Raw genomic sequence first — 19,835 nt, forward strand, 5'->3', positions numbered from 1 at the left:
TATTTATATAAAGATATTGAAACCCACCAACTAAGTCGGCATCATGAATTTTGCATCTCCTGTTTAATTTCCACATGCATGAAGATTTTGCATATCGAGAGATAAAAATCTTATCTGACAGCTGTTTTGAAAGACAGTGAAGCTAGATTCCAGAAGCAGAGAGAAGCACATGGATCCATAACAACAAAGCTTGTAAGGCTTGTTTTCTCTCCCTCTCCCTGCTTGATCTCTCAGCATTGTGGAAAAATAGTGCCTGGTGACAAAAAAAAACTCAGGAGTGCAACCATTCATCAAGATATCAACAGATTCAGCTACAGCTGTGGGTATACATCAATAGTTGACCAAGTGTAACCTTTAACATCTCAAAGATGCTGTGGACTTTGAAATAACGTGGCCTTAATTATCATTGTCCAGACCAGACATACTTCCTTTTAAACTTAACACTTGTGTTTGTGTGGGTTTGATGTCACACTTTTTTCGTGCTGTCAGTCATTTGTAATTTTATAATTCTTATTTGATTTAGTGAAACATTAGCAATTGTTTTCTTCATTTTCTAGTGAGCTATGTTTGAAGTATGATAACTGCGTGCTTAAAAATATTATTGGTTGTCACCGACTGAGGGGTTTTAAAGAGGGAAGGTGATTCATCCGCCTCACCTGGTTGTAACAGAAGTAAGTTGTCAGTTCATCCAGAAATTTGCAACAAATGCTGATCTTACCAATGCTACACATGTTGAGAATGAAGAAAAAGTTCATATTGCCATAATATATTGCAATAGGGAGATTAGAAGTAGGGTGCATTGTTATAATGTAAATGAACTTGTAGATTATTCACTTGTGATCAAAAATGAAATGTACTGTAGAACACATAAGCATACAGCTAGAAAAAAGAAAATGTGTTATGTTATTCGTGGGTGTCATGAACTAAAATTGTTCCAAACATAGTTCCTTATGCCCTCAGTTCTAGACACTAGCTAATTTGGTGGAGAGAAAGGTGGGTGCCTCAGGTAAACTAGAAATGTTTGAAATTCGAAATTAGCTTAAATCGAATGCATTAATCCATGGCAGTCAAATTAAGTTGCAGACTGCCATCTTATTTTGGTCTTCAATCTAATTTCAGCTCCCTATGCTTCACAGAAAGATTGATCAGTTCATGACTTTTATTTTCTTTTCCCTCCCACTAATCTCCAGTGGCTGAGGGCAAATTTGATTGGGTAAAACTATCGGCAGTGAAAAGCAGTTTAAATGCTGGAAGCAGAAGTGAACATGAGCATTAGGTGTCTACAGTGCAAAACGATTTAAAAGTGAGTCGTTTATTGGAATATAATTGAGAAAATATAGGATTTGCATAATTTTGAGAAAAATTTTAATTTGGAAATATAATTAGTATAAACTTTAAACAAACCCATAGAATTTCAGTGTGATTGCTCATCATGTTAATGATTATATTATCTATTGCTGTCTAAAATTGACCGTGTGATCCTGAATGTGGAATTTATGCTTCGTAATTTACTTGGTGATAATTACATATTTTATATCACATTTCTGAATTTTACCTGAGAACTGAGAAATAATATTGTCAGTTAAAGAAGGTTGTATGTAATAATTTTCACTTTTTTCACTTTTTTCCACTTGTTTTGACTGTAAATGTGTCTAGCGAAAGAAAATTAACAACAGATTACTTGTAGAACTTGTATTTAAAGTAAATTTGTACCATTATTTAGGCTGCAGTGCCAAAAATGGAGCCTGACATGCTGAGTTATGATCAACAAATAGCTGCACACACAGTTCTGAGGAAACATTACTGAGCCCAAACGATTTCTTTCTACAGGTGCTGCCAGACCTGCTGAGCCTTTCCAGCAATTTCCATTTTTGTTTCTGATTTACAGTATCCACAGGTGTTTTGGTTTTTATGCTTCACACACAATGGCAGTCTGAAGTGTTTTTGATCTGTATTCATAGACTTTCTAGTAAAAGAGTTTTGTAAATGATTGATTATAGCATTGGACTAGCAACCATGAGCTAAAATACCACTGTGGTACAGGAAATCAAATTGATCTGGTGGCTTATTGGCAGTCACCAAAGAATGTAGCCATAAAATCTGCTGGAACCTAGTTTACTCATCAGTGGTGCTTCTAGAACAAGAACCTAATTTGCTTTGTGCATGAATCTTATCTGTGCCACCTGCTTGACTTTTGAAGCCCCACAGAAGCAAAGCAATTAATTATCAAATCTAAAACTTTTAAGGGCAATGAGCCTGAGTAACCAATGCAGCCTTATTACATACTGTGTGGCAAACCTTTACCTCTCAAATTTGCAATAGCTTCACTATAACAGGAAAATTTGAAAACAATACAGGCAGCCAAAATTTAAACTACTTTTCTAACCTTGACAATTGGCAAAGGGCCAACTGTTCCATCAGCTATTTGCTAACGTTAAATATTTAACAAGTATTTGAACAGCAAATGGAGCACTGCAACCAAGTCTGTGTACACAGCTGCAATCTCTACATTGCTGGCCAGGAAACCACAATGATTTATAATGTTGAAAGTTTTAGAATGGAACCTAATTCTATCTGTATGAAACATGATTAGATTCATCAATGTAGTTGTCATAAACCTAATATTGTTTGGATCAAAGCTATTTTCCTCTCTCCAGTTTTTCAGACTTAATACAAACTTAAGATCATAGATCATATACAGTATAATTGAGAAAACCATAAGGTTTGCAAGCTTTCATCCTTGCCTCGTTGAAGTCTCAACCTGACGATTTTAAAGGGTTGCTTGAAAATGGCCAGTGGTTTGAATGCAAAATTACATCTACTCTCCAAGCACAGAGGGGGAAAAAAAAAATCAATATCACTTTATATAAATGACGAATCGTATTTGTTTCATTCTTCACTGCGAGAACATTCCTTAACAGTATTTCAGCAAGAAAGCTTCTAATCATCGCCTCATGACATTACCATCGCTCAATCCCCACTATTAACATCCTTGGGTTATTATTGACCAGAAAGTGAACTACACTTGCCACATAAATACTGTGGTTACAAGAACAGATCAGAGGTTGGGATTCTTGCAGGGAGTAACGCATCACCTGACTCCCGAAAATCTGTCCATGATTTACAAGAGACAGGTTGGGGTATGAGTGGATGAGTGCAGCTCTAACAGAACTCAAGAAACGATATAGATTTGCTTGCTGAGCTGGAAGGTTCATTTTCAGACATTATGTCATCATACTAGGTAACATCTTCAGTGAGTCTCTGAGTGAAGTACTGGTCGTGCAGCCTGCTTTCTATTTATATGTTTGAGTTTCCTTGGATGGGCGATGTCATTTCCTGTGGTGACATCATTTCCTATGGTGATGTCATTTCCTGTTCTTTTTCTCAGGGGGTGGTAAATGGGATCCAAGTCAATGTATTTGTATATAGAGTTCCAGTTGGAATGCCATGCTCCTAGGAATTCTCGTGCGTGTCTCTGTTTGGCTTGTCCTAGGATGCATGTGTTGTCCCAGTCGAAGTGGTGTCCTTCCTCATCCATATGTAAGGATACGAGTGAGATTGGGTCAAGTCATTTTGTGGCTAGTTGATCATGTATCCTGGTGGCTAGTTTTCTGCCTATTTGTCCAATGTAGTGTTTGTTACAGTTCTTGCAAGTATCGTCAAGCTAGTGGACCTTTGCGTTACCTCCCACTTCACCTTCAACAACAAAATCTACAGACAAACCAACGGAACACCTATGGGATCTCCGATATCAGGTTTCTTAGCAGAGGCACTAATGTAGAGATTCGAACAGACTCTTGTAAATGACATTAGTTTTGCTGGTTGTCTGTATAGGGTCTTTCAAGTTCATTAGCTGCTGTTTTAGTGTGTTGGTGGGTTTGTGGGCTACCATGATGCCAAGGGGTCTGAAGTCTGGAAGTCATTTCAGAGATGTCTTTGATGTAGGGGAGAGTGGCTAGGGTTTCTGGATTTGTTTTGTCTGCTTGTTTGGATTGTTGCTCAGAAATTGGCGGACTGTGTTCATTGGGTACCCGTTCTTTTTGAATACACTTTATAAGTGATTTTCCTCTGCTCTTTGTAGTTTCTCTGTGCTGCAGTGTGTGGTGTCTCATTGAAATAATGTTCTGATGCAGCTTCGTTTGTGGGTGTTGGGATGATTGCTTCTGTTGTTCAATATTTGGTCTGTATGTGGTGTTTTCCTGTCAATGCTGGTTTGAAGTTCCCCATTGGCTGTTCGCCCTACTGCGACGTCTAGGAATGGCATTTGTTGTTTTCCTGCTCTTTAGTGAATTTTATGCCAGTAAGGATATTATTAATGGTCTTGAAGGTTTCATCTAATTTGTTTCGTTTAGTGATGACAAAGGTGTCATCCATGTGGCGGACCCAAAGTTTGGGTTGGATGATTGGCAGAGTTGTTTGTTCGAGTCTCTGCGTTAGTGCCTCTGCTAAGAAACCTGATATTGGAGATGCCATGGGTATTCCATTGGTTTGTCTATAGATTTTGTTGTTGAAGGTGAAGTGGGTGGTAATGCAAAGGTCAACTAGCTTGACAATACTGTCTTTACTGATGAAGTTGGTGGTATTTGGTGTATGTGCCTTTGGTTCTTCTAATAATGTAGTCAGTTGTTTCCTTGGCCAGGTTGATGTTGATGAATGTGAACAGGGCTGTTATGTCAAAGGAGACCATTATTTCATTCTCTTCTATCTTAGTGTCTTTGGTCTTCAGGAATTCTTGGATGGAGTGGCATGAGTCTTCTACTAAGTGTTTTAGTCTTTCGGGAATCAAGAAACTTGACATCATCCGGGAAAAAGTAGTCCTCTTAATTGGTACCACACCATTAAACAATGACGTTCTCCACAGCTAGCTCACATCAGCAGCAGTATGTACTCTCTGCAAGATACACTGCAGAAAGGCTCCTTAAACAGCAGCTTCTAAACTGACGACCATTGCTGTCTCGAACGACAAGGGCAGCAGATGCATGGGAGCACCAATGCTTGCAAGTTCCCCGCCAAGCTGTTTAGCAATCTTACTTGGAAATGCATCACTCTTCCTTCACTGTTGCTGGGTCATAGTACTGGAGCTCCCTCCCTAACAGCATTCTGGGCACACCTGTATCAAATGCAGTGGTTCAAGAAGGCAGCTCACCACTACCTTCTCAAGGGCATTTAGGATTGGGCAATGCCCAAGCCAATGAAGCCCACAATCTTTCACTTGAAGTTGATACCCAATTTTTAGCAGGTTATTATTAACAAATAACTACAATGAAAATGATTGTGAAAGAATATTATAGGAGCTAAATTGAATAGCCCTTGGAAAAAAAATGAAATCATGATAGACATGACCTTTAAAGCAGCATGAAGTTTGTGCTGCTGCTGGCTCGATTGAAAAATATCAGCCTGTAGCCACTGCTAACCAAACTGTACGTTGAGTGGATGCATCAGCATGAGACCAATATTGAATTATTAGCAGCAGCACTTAAAAGCTAGCCTGCACCTTGTAAAGAGGAGGTGCATTGTAGCAGGAGTTGGTGCTTATCATTGTGAAAGAGGATCTGACATGGAATAGAGTAAGTATTGAAATAGGAGAAAGAAAGCAGGCTGCAAGGTTTTTTTACATGCAACATTTGAGATTTTGGTGGAAACGGGGAGGAAAGATATATTCTTGCTGTAAGAGGATATATTGAGAAATAGGAATATTGGAGAACAATATGAGGAGTTAATCACAAAGATATGGATAAAATGGTCAGGATCAATAAACATATCTTCAAATGCTTTATTGCAGCATTTCCAATTGTAGCCATGGTCACTCCTTAATTTATCACAGTCTCATCACTGGCCGACTGTAAATTTTTATCAATTGGACTTCATACCTAATATTTCTATGCTTCACCTCATCCTCACGCACTTAGCAGTGCTGCAATACTCATGTCCACAACACACAAGTATCTCTTACTGACAGCTATTCAATCACAAGAGCCAGATCAACCAGATTGCCTGATGTACACTGACGCACTTGCTGCTCTTTTGCAGGGCAAGGTGGCATATAACTGGAGGCCTAAGTTCTATCTAGGAGGGATATTTTGGTTTGCATGTTCTGAACCCTATAGAGGAGGTGGTGTTTGCGGCACCCGCTACCGAATACATGGCCAGCGACAGATCTGAAACCATTTAAGATGACTGTATTCTTGCACCTAATCCTCTTCATATTCCACTTACCCTTTATCATTAGTGATCTTCTGGTTTTCAAGTTGCAAATGGTATAAGTAGCACCTCTAGCTTCCCTACTCCCTATATTTCAGCTTTACTTTGTATTTTTTACTTTTTGGATACACCAAAGGTACAGCCTGGACAGGCAATGATGCAACACCAAGATGGCAGTGATGATAAAGACATAGCACTGTCAGTTTATTTCACACTTGTGGCCATCAAATCAAATACCAACAGTATATGGTTGTAATAAATAATCCCTCATAGGTGACTCCTATGCCCCTCCCACCCAATCAAATTCCAGATGAGAAGGAAGGAGAAAGGGCCTCATCCCACCGCCTCTGGAATTCTCTTAGTAGGGAGCTGGAAACTCACCATATAGGGCAACGACACAACAAATCCTGATCAAGGGACTAAAATCAGGAGGGAGGCAGGTAATTTACCTCCCTGCATCTATCCGCCCTTGCAGTCAATCCTCCTTACTGACTCTCCCTTCCTGGGATCTCCTGTCAGACTCCACTTGTGTCACTTCCATGGCTGCAATATTGACCCTGATGGAAGACTGAGCACAAAAATGGTAGTGGATTATTGATCCTAGTGGTACTGAACAGTTTCCAGCCTATGATTGGCTAGAAGCACTGAGATCCTCACTATGTACTTGGTTTGAAAACCAAGAAAGCCTGCAACTATTTGGGTAAGTGGATGTGCCCCTATCACGATCCTTAAATTCTGCCTTCTCAGTAACGTAGAGACACAGTGTGTGTGTGGTGCGGCACTGGAAACCAATAGGTGATAGTCAGTGCAAAATAAATCGTGGTTATTAGTTGGAGCAGTCACCTCCAAATTGGCCCTGCTGGTTTCAGATTTGTGTTATGTGCATATTGACATCGCATTCTGCCTGCTCTGCAAGGATACATTAAACATGCAGTGAACGAATGTCTGGGCCTCCACCAGTGTGGCATCCTTTACAATTAGTTCCACAGGGATGGATACATCATGGAAGATGTATTGAAACTCCAAAGCACAATCGATGTTACCCAAAGTATAAGTGCTAACAAGACCATTCTCTCCCTTAATATTTCAGTTGAAGTGGCATCTTCATTACTGTATAATTATTGGTTCCAATATAACTATACTCCATATAATCCAATAGATTCAATCAGATGACAATAATGCCTGTCTCTTCCTCTGTCTTGTCTCAGGATAGATTTCCAGTTTTCTTGATTAGATTTCTAGTTTTTTACAGAAATCCAACGTGCAGAAGCTTATACTGCTGTTGGCGGCATTTGAAACACTTGTTTTATCTGTTGGAATGTGAACTGTGCCCAGTGACAGCAAATTCCTATCATCTGAAAGGTAGTGAGATTTAAAAGTATTTTTGAAATCTGTTTGGGTGCAGGCACGAAAATTTTAAGGTTAAGCTGTGCTGAATGCTAACAAGAAGAAGCAGATAGAGCTGCTTTACTGAAAATCTGTTGTCAAGTTCTACTGATGCTTGATCAGACTCTAGCAGCGATACTGTGTTCAGCTTTGGGCACCAAACATCTGAAGGTTAAAACATTCCACCTCAACAGGTTAGTCAACCTCTTTGAAGGGTGCGTCTGGGATAATGGTTTATCTTTTCCATCTTACATTATTACTATAACCTTTTCAAGCTGAAATGTGAAATTCCATTTAGGACTGTGGACTTTTCAGCTGTGTTTCCTAATAATAGAATCCTCCAAATAACTACTCATCTTGTCAATTTTATTACTACACCCCAATTAACCAATTGCTACACAATGCCATGTGCTACTCAGTTTCTCTCATCGGTGTTCCCATCTTTGCTTAAAGTAAGTCCCTTAATGAAAACCACAGCTTATTTACACAGAAATCTAATTAGGTAAAACACAATTTAACATCCTTTGGAGGAGCTGGTGTTGGACTGGGGTGGACAAAGTTAAAAATTGCACAACACTTTTCAGTAAAGCAGCTATATCTGCTTTTTGAAGCTACTGCCTCCAAATAAACCTGTTGGACTATAACCTGGTGCTGTGAGATTTTATAACAATTTAACATGCTTTTCTTATTTTACTTCAGCGCAACATTATTTGTCTATGAAGGGCAAATTTTCAAATATCTGTCTGAACATGTGCAAAGATCATGTTGACAGAAATTAGAAGTCCTTAACTATTGACCTAAGACCCTAAGCATTAAGAAGAGTAAGCTACATGAGCTGAATACAGATTATAAGTGAAGGAGATGTTCATGCTTTTCAATGGGATCCAGGATTTCATAAAAGATCAGATATATTTTAAGTCAGCTGTGAGGAATAAATGTTTAATAATTGACAGTGAATAAGAGTTATTATCTATATTCTCGCAGGTCTTTCAAAATAATTCAGAAAAGCAGTTTTGATGCAGAAAAACTTCATGGAAAAACCTGAGGAATTTAGGTAAGAATTGTTCTTAATGTGTTGACTTGTGAAACAGCCCCACATATGTAATTTTTAAAAAAAATCTATTCTTTAGTAACTAAAGCTGCTGAGTAAATTTAACTCCACTTGCACTTGTTATAGAGTTCATAATTAGTGGCTATAGTGAGAAAACATTGATTTAAAAAAAATTAGATATCAGATTGGTTTGCAGAGGTGAAATCATCTTAGCTCATATAAATCAAATGAATAATTGACTTATAATCTAAGAAGAAATGGAATTTTAATTTGTTTTTCTAAACATTTCTGATATGAATAGGTTACAAGATATCAGTAGGACTTTTTTTCGTGAGTGGGCACCAGGTGTATGTTAAACAGAATATTCCTCTTGCTAGATATATCTACAAATGACCTTCAAATGCCAGAGCATATTTAACTTGCATAAATTTTCCAATTTACTGACCTTGGATGGGAGATATTTTTGAAGGATTGAGTTTCCAAATTCTGTCAGCTCGAGTATAAATCTCATCCTAATGAAGAGGGATAAATGTATATATCAATGTTTCCTTTTGATGAAAGAATAGAGTTGCTCTATGGACCCCAGTATTGTTTCAAATGTTCACTTTTTTTTCTCTCTTCCCAAATCTTAATGTCAAAAATTGAAGACCAATTGTGCATGATCGCAAGAACACAAAGATAATTTTGTGTTCTGCCACAGTAAGGAGTGTTTAATTAGAAAAGTTTGAATCCAGCGAGTTTTTAATAATTACTCCATTGAAGTAAATATGTTCATACTTTTTTTTGGAATAATATGCTGAAGGTACACTGATGCTTTATTGATCTACAGTTATATTTATTTTCCATAAATGTGAAGCAGCAATATTTCTTAGTTATTTGTTACACATATTTGGAGATTTAATTTCAAGTGTCTTGTACTGTCTCTGATATGTAGCACAAAGGGGTTCATTATCTAAAAACATCAGTATAAGAAAGAGAAATTGTAAATATTAAATTTTAAAACAAATATTAGGATTTAATTTGAAGTATATTCTATGAGACTACTTTCTTAGAATATTAAATTGGAGATCATCTTAAAAAAAACCTAAGATAAAAACTGTTCATAACTTAAATGCCAGATAATGTTTTCAAGACAGGAGACAAGCAGAAACGTTGACATTTACTCTGTTCTTGCCTTTGTGCACAATTGGCTTTTTCATAATAGGTGAGACTGACAGATCATGCAGTCGTCAGGGCACCGATTTCGGGATGTTGACCATCATCCTCTGCTGAGCTCCGAAGATGACTTTGAGTGCTCGTCAGGAAATGTGGAAGCCGTGGATCGGATCTGGTTTATTCGTGATGGATGTGGAATGGTCTGCGCTGTCATAACCTGGCTACTGGTTTTATATGCAGACTTTGTTGTGACATTTGTAATGCTGTTGCCTTCCAAAGACTACTGGTACTCACTGATAAATGGCATTGTATTTAATAGTCTGGCAGTGCTGGCTCTTTCATCCCATCTGAGAACAATGTTGACAGACCCAGTAAGTACATAGATTATATTGTATCAAATAAACTCAATTGAAATATTAACAGTTATTGCTATATTCAAACTTTGTTGCAGATGCCTTCAAATAAAATGGTGTTCAGTTGTACATATTGAGGGATTACGATCTTGATGTATGTCAGGTTCATTGATTTCAGCTTCAGAAGTATTGGGGAGACTAAAATCAACATCTGTATGGATACAAGTGTCAGCTTTCTCTTTCATATTGACAGCTAGCCACTTGTGTTTGTGTACATAAATTTACTAACATTAAGGCAGTTGGCCTTTCCATCTGCTTTCACATATAAAGAATGATGCCCTAGGCAAGTAACCAATAATGGAGCCATAACTTGAGAATAAGTCAGTGATTTTGGTGATTTCGTAGTGATTGGGGAAAAGGAGCGGTTAAAAAGGAGATGATTTTGCTGGTTTTTATTACCACTCTCTGCTTGCATGGTCATTTTCAGGGAGCTATGGCCTTGAACCCTAAGATCCTTCGGTACACCAATGCTGTTCGGAGACCTGCCATTAACTGTATACTTTTCCTTAACATTTGATCTCCCAAAGTGCAGCTTATCACACTTGTCCTGATTAAACTCTATCTGCCATTTCTCTGCCCATATCTGTAACTGATCTATATCCTGCTGTTTCCTTTGACAACCTTCTACATTATCCACAACTCCACCAATCTTTGTATCATCTGCAAATTTACTTATCCACTCAACTATGTTTTCATATAAGTCATTTCTATATATATATATCATAAACAGCAGAGGTCCTAGTACGGATCCGTGTGGAACACCGCTAGTTGTGGGCCTCCAGCCTGATAAACACCCTTCCTCCACTACCCTCTGTCTCCTATGGACAAGCCAATTCTGAATCCATGCGGCCAAGTCTCCATGGATCCCATACATCTTAATCTTCTAGATGAGCCTGCCATGAGGGACCTTGTCAAAAGTCATACTAAAATTACTGTAAACAACATCCACTGCTCTACCCTCATTGATCATCTTGAACCCTCGAAAAATTCACTAGGAGAAATGGGGACTGCAGATGCTGGAGATCAGAGCTGGAAAATGTGTTGCTGGAAAAGCGTAGCAGGTCAGGCAGCATCAAAGGAGCAGGAGAATCGACGTTTCGGGCATAATTCCTGAAGAAGGGCTTATGCCCGAAACATTGATTCTCCTGCTCCTTGGATGCTGCCTGACCTGCTGCGCTTTTCCAGCAACACATTTTTCAGCCCTCAAAAAATTCAATCAAGTTAGTAAGGAATGGTCTGCCCTGCACAAAGCCATGCTGACTCTCACTAATTAGGTCATGCTTTGCCAAATGTGCGTAAATCCTATCCCTAAGAATTCTCTCCAAAAGTTTCCCAACCATCGATTTGAAATTCACCGGTCTATAGTTTCTTGGATTATCCCTTGAACAGAGGAACAATATTCGCTACTCGCCAGTCCTCTGGGACCTCTCCAATGGCTAACAAGGAGACAAAGATCTTGGTCATGGCCCCAGAAATCTCCTCTCTTGCTTCTCTTAGTAACCTGGGCTAGATACCATTGAGCCCTGGGGACTTATTCACTTTAATGCTCTTCAAGAGATCCAATGCCACTTCTTTCTTGATCTCAAAATGGCCTAGCATATTTGCATGCCCCAAACAAATCTCACCTACATTCTCAGCTTCCAAGCACAGATTCCTTCCTTTATCCTTGAGTAATCCTGCCTTCTTCCTAGTTATCCTCTTGTTTTTAATGTATCTGTAGAATGCCTTGGGTTTCTGTTTAACCCTACTTGCCAACATTATTTCATGGCCACTTCTTGCTCTCCTAATTCCCTGCTTGAATGCATTCCTTATAATCCTCAAAGGCCTAGTCTGATTTTAGCTTCCCAAACATTACATATTCTTCCTTCTTCCTTTTGACTAAATTGACAATCTCCCTCGTCATCCAAGTGTCCCTTACCTTGCCCTCCTTAGCCTTCCTCCTTATTGGAACATGCTGGTCTTGAACTCTTATCAGCAGGTCTTTAAACAATTCACATGTGTCAAATATAGGCTTGCCTGATATTGTCTGCTTCCAATTATTGCTCCCTAGCTCTTGCTTTATCCTGACGTAATTTCCCTTGCCCCCATTTAGTACCGCCCCGCAAGATCCTGACTTGTCCTTGTTCATAATTCGTTTCAATGTTTATTCACAGTATTCAGGTTAATAATTTCAGTGAATCAGTAAATATTTGTTTGCTTGCTTTGTTGATTATCAAGCAAACTCAAGAATAATCAGACTGCTATTGTTCTGATATGGATTTAAATTTTCTCAACTTTTTAATTTGATGTAAACAGTATGTACTTCTATTACAATCCCCAGAGTCACTAAGAACTTTTAAATGATATTTGAATTTTCAGTGGCTGACTGAAAAGGATCACACAATAAGATTTCAAGTCTTAAGTCTTTAATGGCAGCAAATAAAATAATAAGCAAAACAAAGCAAAAGTAGTATTGACTGAACAGATTAAGGTTACTTATGTTCTAAACTACTAGCTTTTGAAAAAAACTGTGAATCTCGTGCCGCAGTTATATTTTTCTCATCCATGAATTTAACACACAATTCTTTCAGAACCTGTTCAAAGCTAATCCCACCACCTGTGGCCCGCTTTTTCCTTTTGCAGCCGGTATGTTCTAACCCCAGAAATACCTTTTGCTGTATTGTCCACACTAAAGATTCCATTTCTCTATCCTAAGCTGGGCAAATGTTCAAATCTCCTTCAGTATCTCTAAAACTTAATTTCTTGAATCTGTGTATAACCTCTCACCTGCATTGGGAGAGCCGGCCTCATTACCCTTGTTTTCAGGGGTCTGTCCCTTATTCTTTTAGACTGCTTTGTGTCTGAGAGTTTCAGGGATATTTTACAAAACCTGAATATCAAAAATCCAATGCCTTGTTATGAATTCTTTCCTTCTCAAAGCCCATCTCCATTGCAATGTAAATCACACATGTTTTATATCTAGAGGGAAAAGGGGTTTTGGTGGGTTACTCTTCGGAGGGTCGGTGTGGACCTGTTGGGCCAAAGGGCCTGTTTCCACACTGTAGAAATCTAATCTAATCTAGAAATGCTAATTAGTTCTCATCTACCTTCTCAACTCCACTCTGCTTTGAGTGAAATCAACAGTTTAATATACTACTTTTCCCAAAGCCTAACATTCCTAAAATTTCCTTTAGTTTTTTAGAGACTAATATCTGTCCAAAGTCTGAACAGACACTTGTTCATTCTTGTGGACAATGACACATCTTGCATCATCATCTCAGCAAATCAATCTGTACTTCCCCTAACTTTAAACAAGTAAGCCATCCAAAGTTGTTCAGCAGAATTCAGACTCCATTTTACCTTATATTGAATCATCATCCTCAAAGCATAAAAATCTTACAAACATTGGCCTTGATTTTCATCAAAGGGTTAGGTGTGCAGAGGCATTGAACTCAAACCTTTGTTCATGTCCCCACAGATGTTTACAGATCTTTAATGCTTCCTGTATTTGTTTGGGGGAAATGGTGTGTTCCATCTACATTGGGCAACAGCCCGGGCAACCCAAGAGGAGATGAAAATGCTACTAGTTGTCGAGGCAAGTTAGGCAAAAAGCCTACCTCAGGACCTCCGGCACTGCTCAAAGTTAAAATAAAAGAGTACAACATAAAACATTCCTCCAACTCTCATTTATCACGCCCAACCAAATCCACATATAATCCTCATGCATCATCCATACCAACTCTCTATTTAATGTCCTCTATACCGCTATGATCTCCCAAGCACCCTTTGCAAATGGTGCCTACTTCCACCCACTACCCTTTCTTTACCTACCAGGCCAACTCACCTAGCATTCACAAATACTGTGCAGGCATGAGATAATTGAAGTTTGATGTTGTACTCTCATTCATAAAAACACACCGTTGACAGGTCAACATTTTTCTACAGGTTGACATTTCTTGATGCATTTGAAAAGTTGGACTGTTCCAATCAGTTTATGCACTTTTTACATATAATCTTCATCTCTGTTAATAAGACCAAAGGTTATCTGACCCCTCTCCGTCAGGGATACTGTCCTTTACACCCAATGATATCTAAGCCCCATCCGTAAGTTCCCTTGAAACCATATCCACATAGGTACCTCAGCACTGTAATGTGGCTATCTGCAAGAATTGTTTTGAGAACAGGCCTGCTCTGAGCTGGTCTACTGTCCATACTCCAAGCTGGAGACATCAGAATAAGATGGGTGGAGGCAGCTAATCATTTAAATGGCCAGCTGCCTCCATGCACATGTGTAAATAATTCTGATAGGATTCCAGATAAATTTGACTTGATTCTATCTGTTAGATACAAAATGGATTATACCACAGTCAATGCTCCCAATGTGAAGCCTCCTCATACCATTGAAAATATTGTATTGTATGATTTTTCTGCTTAATCTAGAGGTTTCCCCTCTCTGCCTGAAAATCATTGTGATAACTTGCTATGGTGACTGAACGTTTTGCTATGTTGGCAGTTACTGTGAACTGACATGACTCATGTTTTAGCATAACTAAAATTACTCATTTTTTCAGTTTGCACTGTCTTCTGTTTCCAACTGTTTAGTGGACATAAGAAATCATTTTTCAACTGAACAATTGATTAATTCCAGCCCAAAAATTTGAAGCTTTATTCAGATTTTGACTGGGTGGAGGGACTAAACTGTATGGTTTTCCAGTGATAAATTTAACAGTATCTTTATTCATATTTGATAATTTGAATCTATCAAAGTGTCTGTCACTGAAGAATATTTTTTGTGATTCCAACAAATTCACTTTAAAGGTGTAACCTGAGTAATTGTCGTGCACAAACATGTATTTTACTGAGTCAAAGAATATCTTGATGCCAAGTCTTAAGTATTGGAAAAGAACTGAATTAAGTTCAGACTAGAAAGTCTAGGAATTGTATCATTACACTTTGATGTCCCAGAGCATTTGACCAGTATTTCTTTTGAATCTTCAATATAATCTTGTGTATAAATTGAAGAAGCAATTGTAAATCTGTGAAGAGCACCGCAAAACAAGTGTTAAGTGCTCCAAAGTGAAGAGATAGGAAGCAGTTTTTTGGGGGGGAAACAAAGGCATGCTGAATATGGGAGTACATTTCCCACTTTGCTGCCACTCATACTACATTCTCAGAAGATTGTGCAGCACTTTCAAAAAAGACTGAAATTTTAGTTTTGCTGTCTGTGGGCATCTTCCACTTGCTTATTCCCCAGATAACTTTTGATTGAGTCATGTTGCACAAAATTAAGATCAGTGCTTTAGAATATTTCGCATTGAACTGAAGCTTTGAAGTGTTGTTAATATAATGCATGACACTAGTTAAACACCATGGGCTGAAATATTACCAAAAATCAGCAAGTGTCGATTTCAAGGAGTTTCATGGAAGTTTTTTTTTTCTCCATGAACTCTAGAGAGATGCCTTGCAATTCTCCACTGTTGACCTCATCATGTATGCACAACATCTCTATGATGCCACTCTCATGCTACCTTGCACTTACTTATGGCCTAAATGCTCTCTGCTGCCAGGACTTTCTGGGATTTGTGCCATTTGTGCAATATTGAAATCCCAGCTGTGCACCAGGACAAAAGCTGCAAACCAGACACTGAAATTTGCACTTTGTTGCTGCACAGATCTCAAGGACATAGCTGAGAAAGGGAGGTTGGTATCCTGTTTTGCCAGCATCATCTTTAAAGGTCCACATGGACAAGTATTCTCAGGGCTACCAGAGGAGACATGGCACCAAACAATGCCAATTTGGTCTGAAGTTGCCAGTCAGGTCTGTCAGTGGAACAGGGGAATACCCAATGCTGTGGGAAGAAAGTTCATGATCTTCTGTGCTCTGCAAGGATAAGCAACACCATCTTCTCTCTGCTATCTCTCACTTAGTCTGACTCTATTCCTGCACCCGTCTCTGACTATTGATTCATGCTGTATCACTCTCACTACTGCCTGCAGCATTATCCCTCAGTCACCTACCCACCCCAGACTCTCACTGGAAACCTGACTATTCCTATACGCTCACTCAGGATACCTCACCATCTTTCCCCTGCCTGCACAAGCACTAACAACTGTGCACCTACTTTCATCTCACTTTGATCCCTCCATTTTTATTATTCCAGGAGAAATCAGCCAACAATAATGAAGAGAAAGCCAAGACAGGTGGTGTCCAACATCCACCTCCTCACCCTCTGCAAGGACAGACTCCCATGCCTTGCCAGGAGAGGACAATGCCTGCTCATATGGTAATGCTAAAACCTCCATGTGCTGGCAACTAAGATTCATTGTCAAGTGCTACACTGTTCTCCCATCACCAGTAGTATGAACATATTCTTAACATGCCTAGGCTTCTAAACTTACTTTGCAGTCCGTTACGTTTTTTGTTTCTTTCAGCCAGCAGCAATATCCACACAGTCTGCACCTTCAAAGAGAAGCCACTCCATACCTGAGGAAGAAGACACAAACCCTGCGAGGACACGTTGGCTATTTCTACAACTTCCAACAGCTCAAGTGATGCCACCTTGATCGGTACTGTAGCTAGATTAGGCTTGGGAGCACATTCTGGTGAGTCACACCGAGGAAGAAACATCCCAGGTCACTGGTACTTCGCACTGTCAGAAAACAGACACCTGTTCAGCTCCCAAGCAGAGAGAGCACCCCATGGTGTTGGTCATTAATAACTTAATTCAGATGAACAACCGATACAAAAGCTGTGTCAGAGACACACAGGGAATGCAGATCGAAGATTAGAGGAGTCCTCCAAATCTGTCTGTACTGTACTGCCTCCACAATGCATGTGTCTGGCTATCTCCACATTCAAAATTGCCACAGAGACAGGTCCAGAACACTCAATGCCTGCTGGAAAAAAGCTGGCTTGCACTCCATCACTGTAGCCTTGCTGCTCACTGCTAACAGCAAGGTAATAGGGGTTGGGGGATCTTAACTTCACTTGTGGGTATCCCTTTTTCTCAAGGCAGTGCAATGCCTGCAGGCAGCAAGCTGGAAGAGGAAACACATACAGGGTCTCCAGCAGACTCCTATCAGGACACTCCAGAGGCACATGGCCACCCTACCTTCAACCTGGCTGTAACTTACAACTGAGGAGACATCTTATGACTCTTGATGGTCCAGTGGTAGAAGATATTGCATTGCTGATAAGCTGGACATCTTGACACGACATTCTGACTACCACTTCTGAACAGAATGTCATAACCCTTCTCCATTGAAGATAGGTGACTGTGGACCTCATGCATTTTGTCACAGCATGAGAGTACTTGTGGCTTGAAACTCTGCATTGGGAGACTGCTTCACATCTGCTGAAACAAAAGCTTTTTCCAGAAATTGCTGGGAAAACTCAGCAGGTCTGGCAGCACCTGTGAAGAGAAATCGGAGTTAGAGTTTCAGGTCCGGTGACCCTTCCTCAGAACATCTCTTCAAGGTTGATGTTAGTCCTGGACATCCAAATCCATGCGTTCCTCATCTGTTCCTGTGGACCCTCTTGTTGTAATGGATCAAAGGGCTGACAGCTGCTTCTGTTCCTGAATCCACTGGGGACGATTCTAAATAATCCAAATGGGCTCTGTCAGAAACAAAGCAACTCCTCAGTTATATGGATCATTCAGAGGTTGCAGCACACGCAAATGATATTTAAATTCAGTACAAGTTTGAGAAATGGACACTTGCACCAAGGCGAGAGATGGATGGCCTAAACTTTTACATCGTTGACATGATTCACATGAATGCTGCTCAAGCAAATTAATGCTCATTCAGTAGGTGATTGTATGCTTGGTAGAAGAATGAGAACTCCTTTTACTCTATTCTCCACATTAACTAAGAAAGGCAGTTTTGCATGCAGGATTGCGGTGTGGATGTTTTAGAATCCAAGGTGAGTGAAGTGAGTTGCTACTGCACCTTGTGCAGACTATGAAACTTTGGAAGGTGATTGTGAATTGTGGAACTATGGTGAACCTTTCAAGCTTGCCTGGCATTACTTACATTTCACAGTCCGGATTAATTTGTAATGTTGAATGATACAGTCAGGATGTTTAGTCGAGATCACTGTTCAGTGCTGAGGTTGACATGCAGAATTACATGATAACAAATGTCTGTAGTTTAGACTAAGACAGTGTCTGTTTAATGTATTGCTCCTTGTCAGGTCTCACATCGCTCACACCTAGTGCCCACTTCCTTCCTCAGGGTGTGGTGAAAGCCATCTTTTATCTTATAATTTGGATTAGGATGGAAGACAACTCAGGTAATGCTTCGCAGAGTAAGTTGCAGGCTCAGTCTAGATCATGATCTCTCTCCTCTTCTACCCCCATCCCCCAATGTTTCCTTCTGCCTTATCCTCCCTTTCAACCTCATCAGCTTGATTTTCTCCACATTTCCACCCAACTGTCTTATTTAGCTGTTCATTTCCTCACTTTACTCATTTAACCCCATGCACAAAGGTTAGCTATGGCAAATGTTGTTATGCAGTGACTCTCATGAAAGCCAGGACAGTGGTGACCATCAATGACCACCTTCCACAGTTACTTCTTGCTCTGTCATATTCTGTTCCTTTTTATATGTTCAGCTGCCTTCAATTCACACAATTAATTTCCAAACTTACCCACCACAACAATGACCCCTGAAAGCCCCTCTTGACTTACATTGAATAGATCTCCAGATTGACGCCCCCTAACTGACTTAGAAAGTCAGCACCCACTGATGAGAATCAGACCAATGCAGCTCCCCAGTTGACCTACTTGTTACACTGTATCTGCAGAACTGACTAGCCAACTCCCCAAATTCTAATGATATTGACCCCAAGACCATAGTCTAAGCACCCAACTGACCAAGTCTGGGCTCCTGGACTGAGATCAGAACTTCTGTGCTGGTACCCACTGATTGACAACAGGTCCCCCAGATTTTCACTGAGCACTACTCCCTCAGACTGAAATAGCCAATTGGTTGAAGTTGTACGGCAGCAATGTGTTTGCCACATAAGTTGCTATAGGTGTGACATTTTTGTAGTACGGTTCTGTACAGCAAGAACTCATCCTTTTGACTAGCCATGGTTAGCAACCAAGACAGGCTTCATGTCTGTACTAGAAGGCAAAGCAAGACAGCAGTCAAAGAACAAAGAAAATTTACAGCCCAGGAACAGGCCTTTTGGCCCTCCAAGCCTGAGCCGATCCAAATGTATTGTCTAAACCTGTCGGTCAATTCCTAAGCATCTGTATCCCTCTGCTCCCCACCTACTCATGCATCTGTCCAGACGCATCTTAAATGAATCGACTGTGCCTGCCTGAACCACCTCTGCTGGCAACGCATTCCAAACGCCCACCACCCTCTGTGTGAAGTACTTGCCGCGTGTATCCCCCTTAAACTTTCCACCTCTCACTTTGAAAGCATGACCTCTCATTATTGAATCCTTCACTTTGGGAAAAAGCTTGTCTCTATCCACCCTGTCTATACCCTTCATGATTTTGTAAACCTCAAACAAGTCCCCCCTCAAATCTCCTTTTTTCTAGTGAAAATAAATCTAACCTACTCAACCTGTCTTCATAGCTAGCACCTTCCATGCCAATCAACATCCTCGTAAACCTTCTCTGCACCCTCTCCAAAGC

At 39.9% G+C, this 19,835-nt stretch overlaps 1 protein-coding gene across 9 annotated transcripts in view; it reads left to right on the top strand.

Annotated features, from left to right (window-relative positions):
- zdhhc7 (zDHHC palmitoyltransferase 7) overlaps positions 1-19,835 on the top strand; it is a 70,478-nt gene that overhangs the window by 27,179 nt on the left and 23,464 nt on the right. Inside the window, exons 2-6 of one of the 9 annotated variants that reach the window (XM_087995738.1) lie at positions 558-671; positions 7,444-7,563; positions 8,572-8,641; positions 9,843-10,164; positions 16,347-16,469. In XM_087995738.1, the coding sequence (XP_087851864.1) occupies positions 9,859-10,164; positions 16,347-16,469 (429 nt within the window). In that variant the 5' untranslated portion in view covers positions 558-671; positions 7,444-7,563; positions 8,572-8,641; positions 9,843-9,858. Of the gene's footprint in view, positions 1-557; positions 672-7,443; positions 7,564-7,606; positions 7,782-8,571; positions 8,642-9,842; positions 10,165-16,346; positions 16,470-19,835 lie in introns of all 9 variants that reach the window. The other 8 variants (XM_087995737.1, XM_087995740.1, XM_043706629.2 and 5 more) reach the window with 8 other exon arrangements.

This window comes from Chiloscyllium plagiosum, unplaced genomic scaffold, assembly GCF_037043375.1.
Source record: "Chiloscyllium plagiosum isolate Xiang-an unplaced genomic scaffold, Cpla_swu_hap1 HiC_scaffold_17, whole genome shotgun sequence".
Lineage (NCBI taxonomy): Eukaryota > Metazoa > Chordata > Chondrichthyes > Orectolobiformes > Hemiscylliidae > Chiloscyllium > Chiloscyllium plagiosum.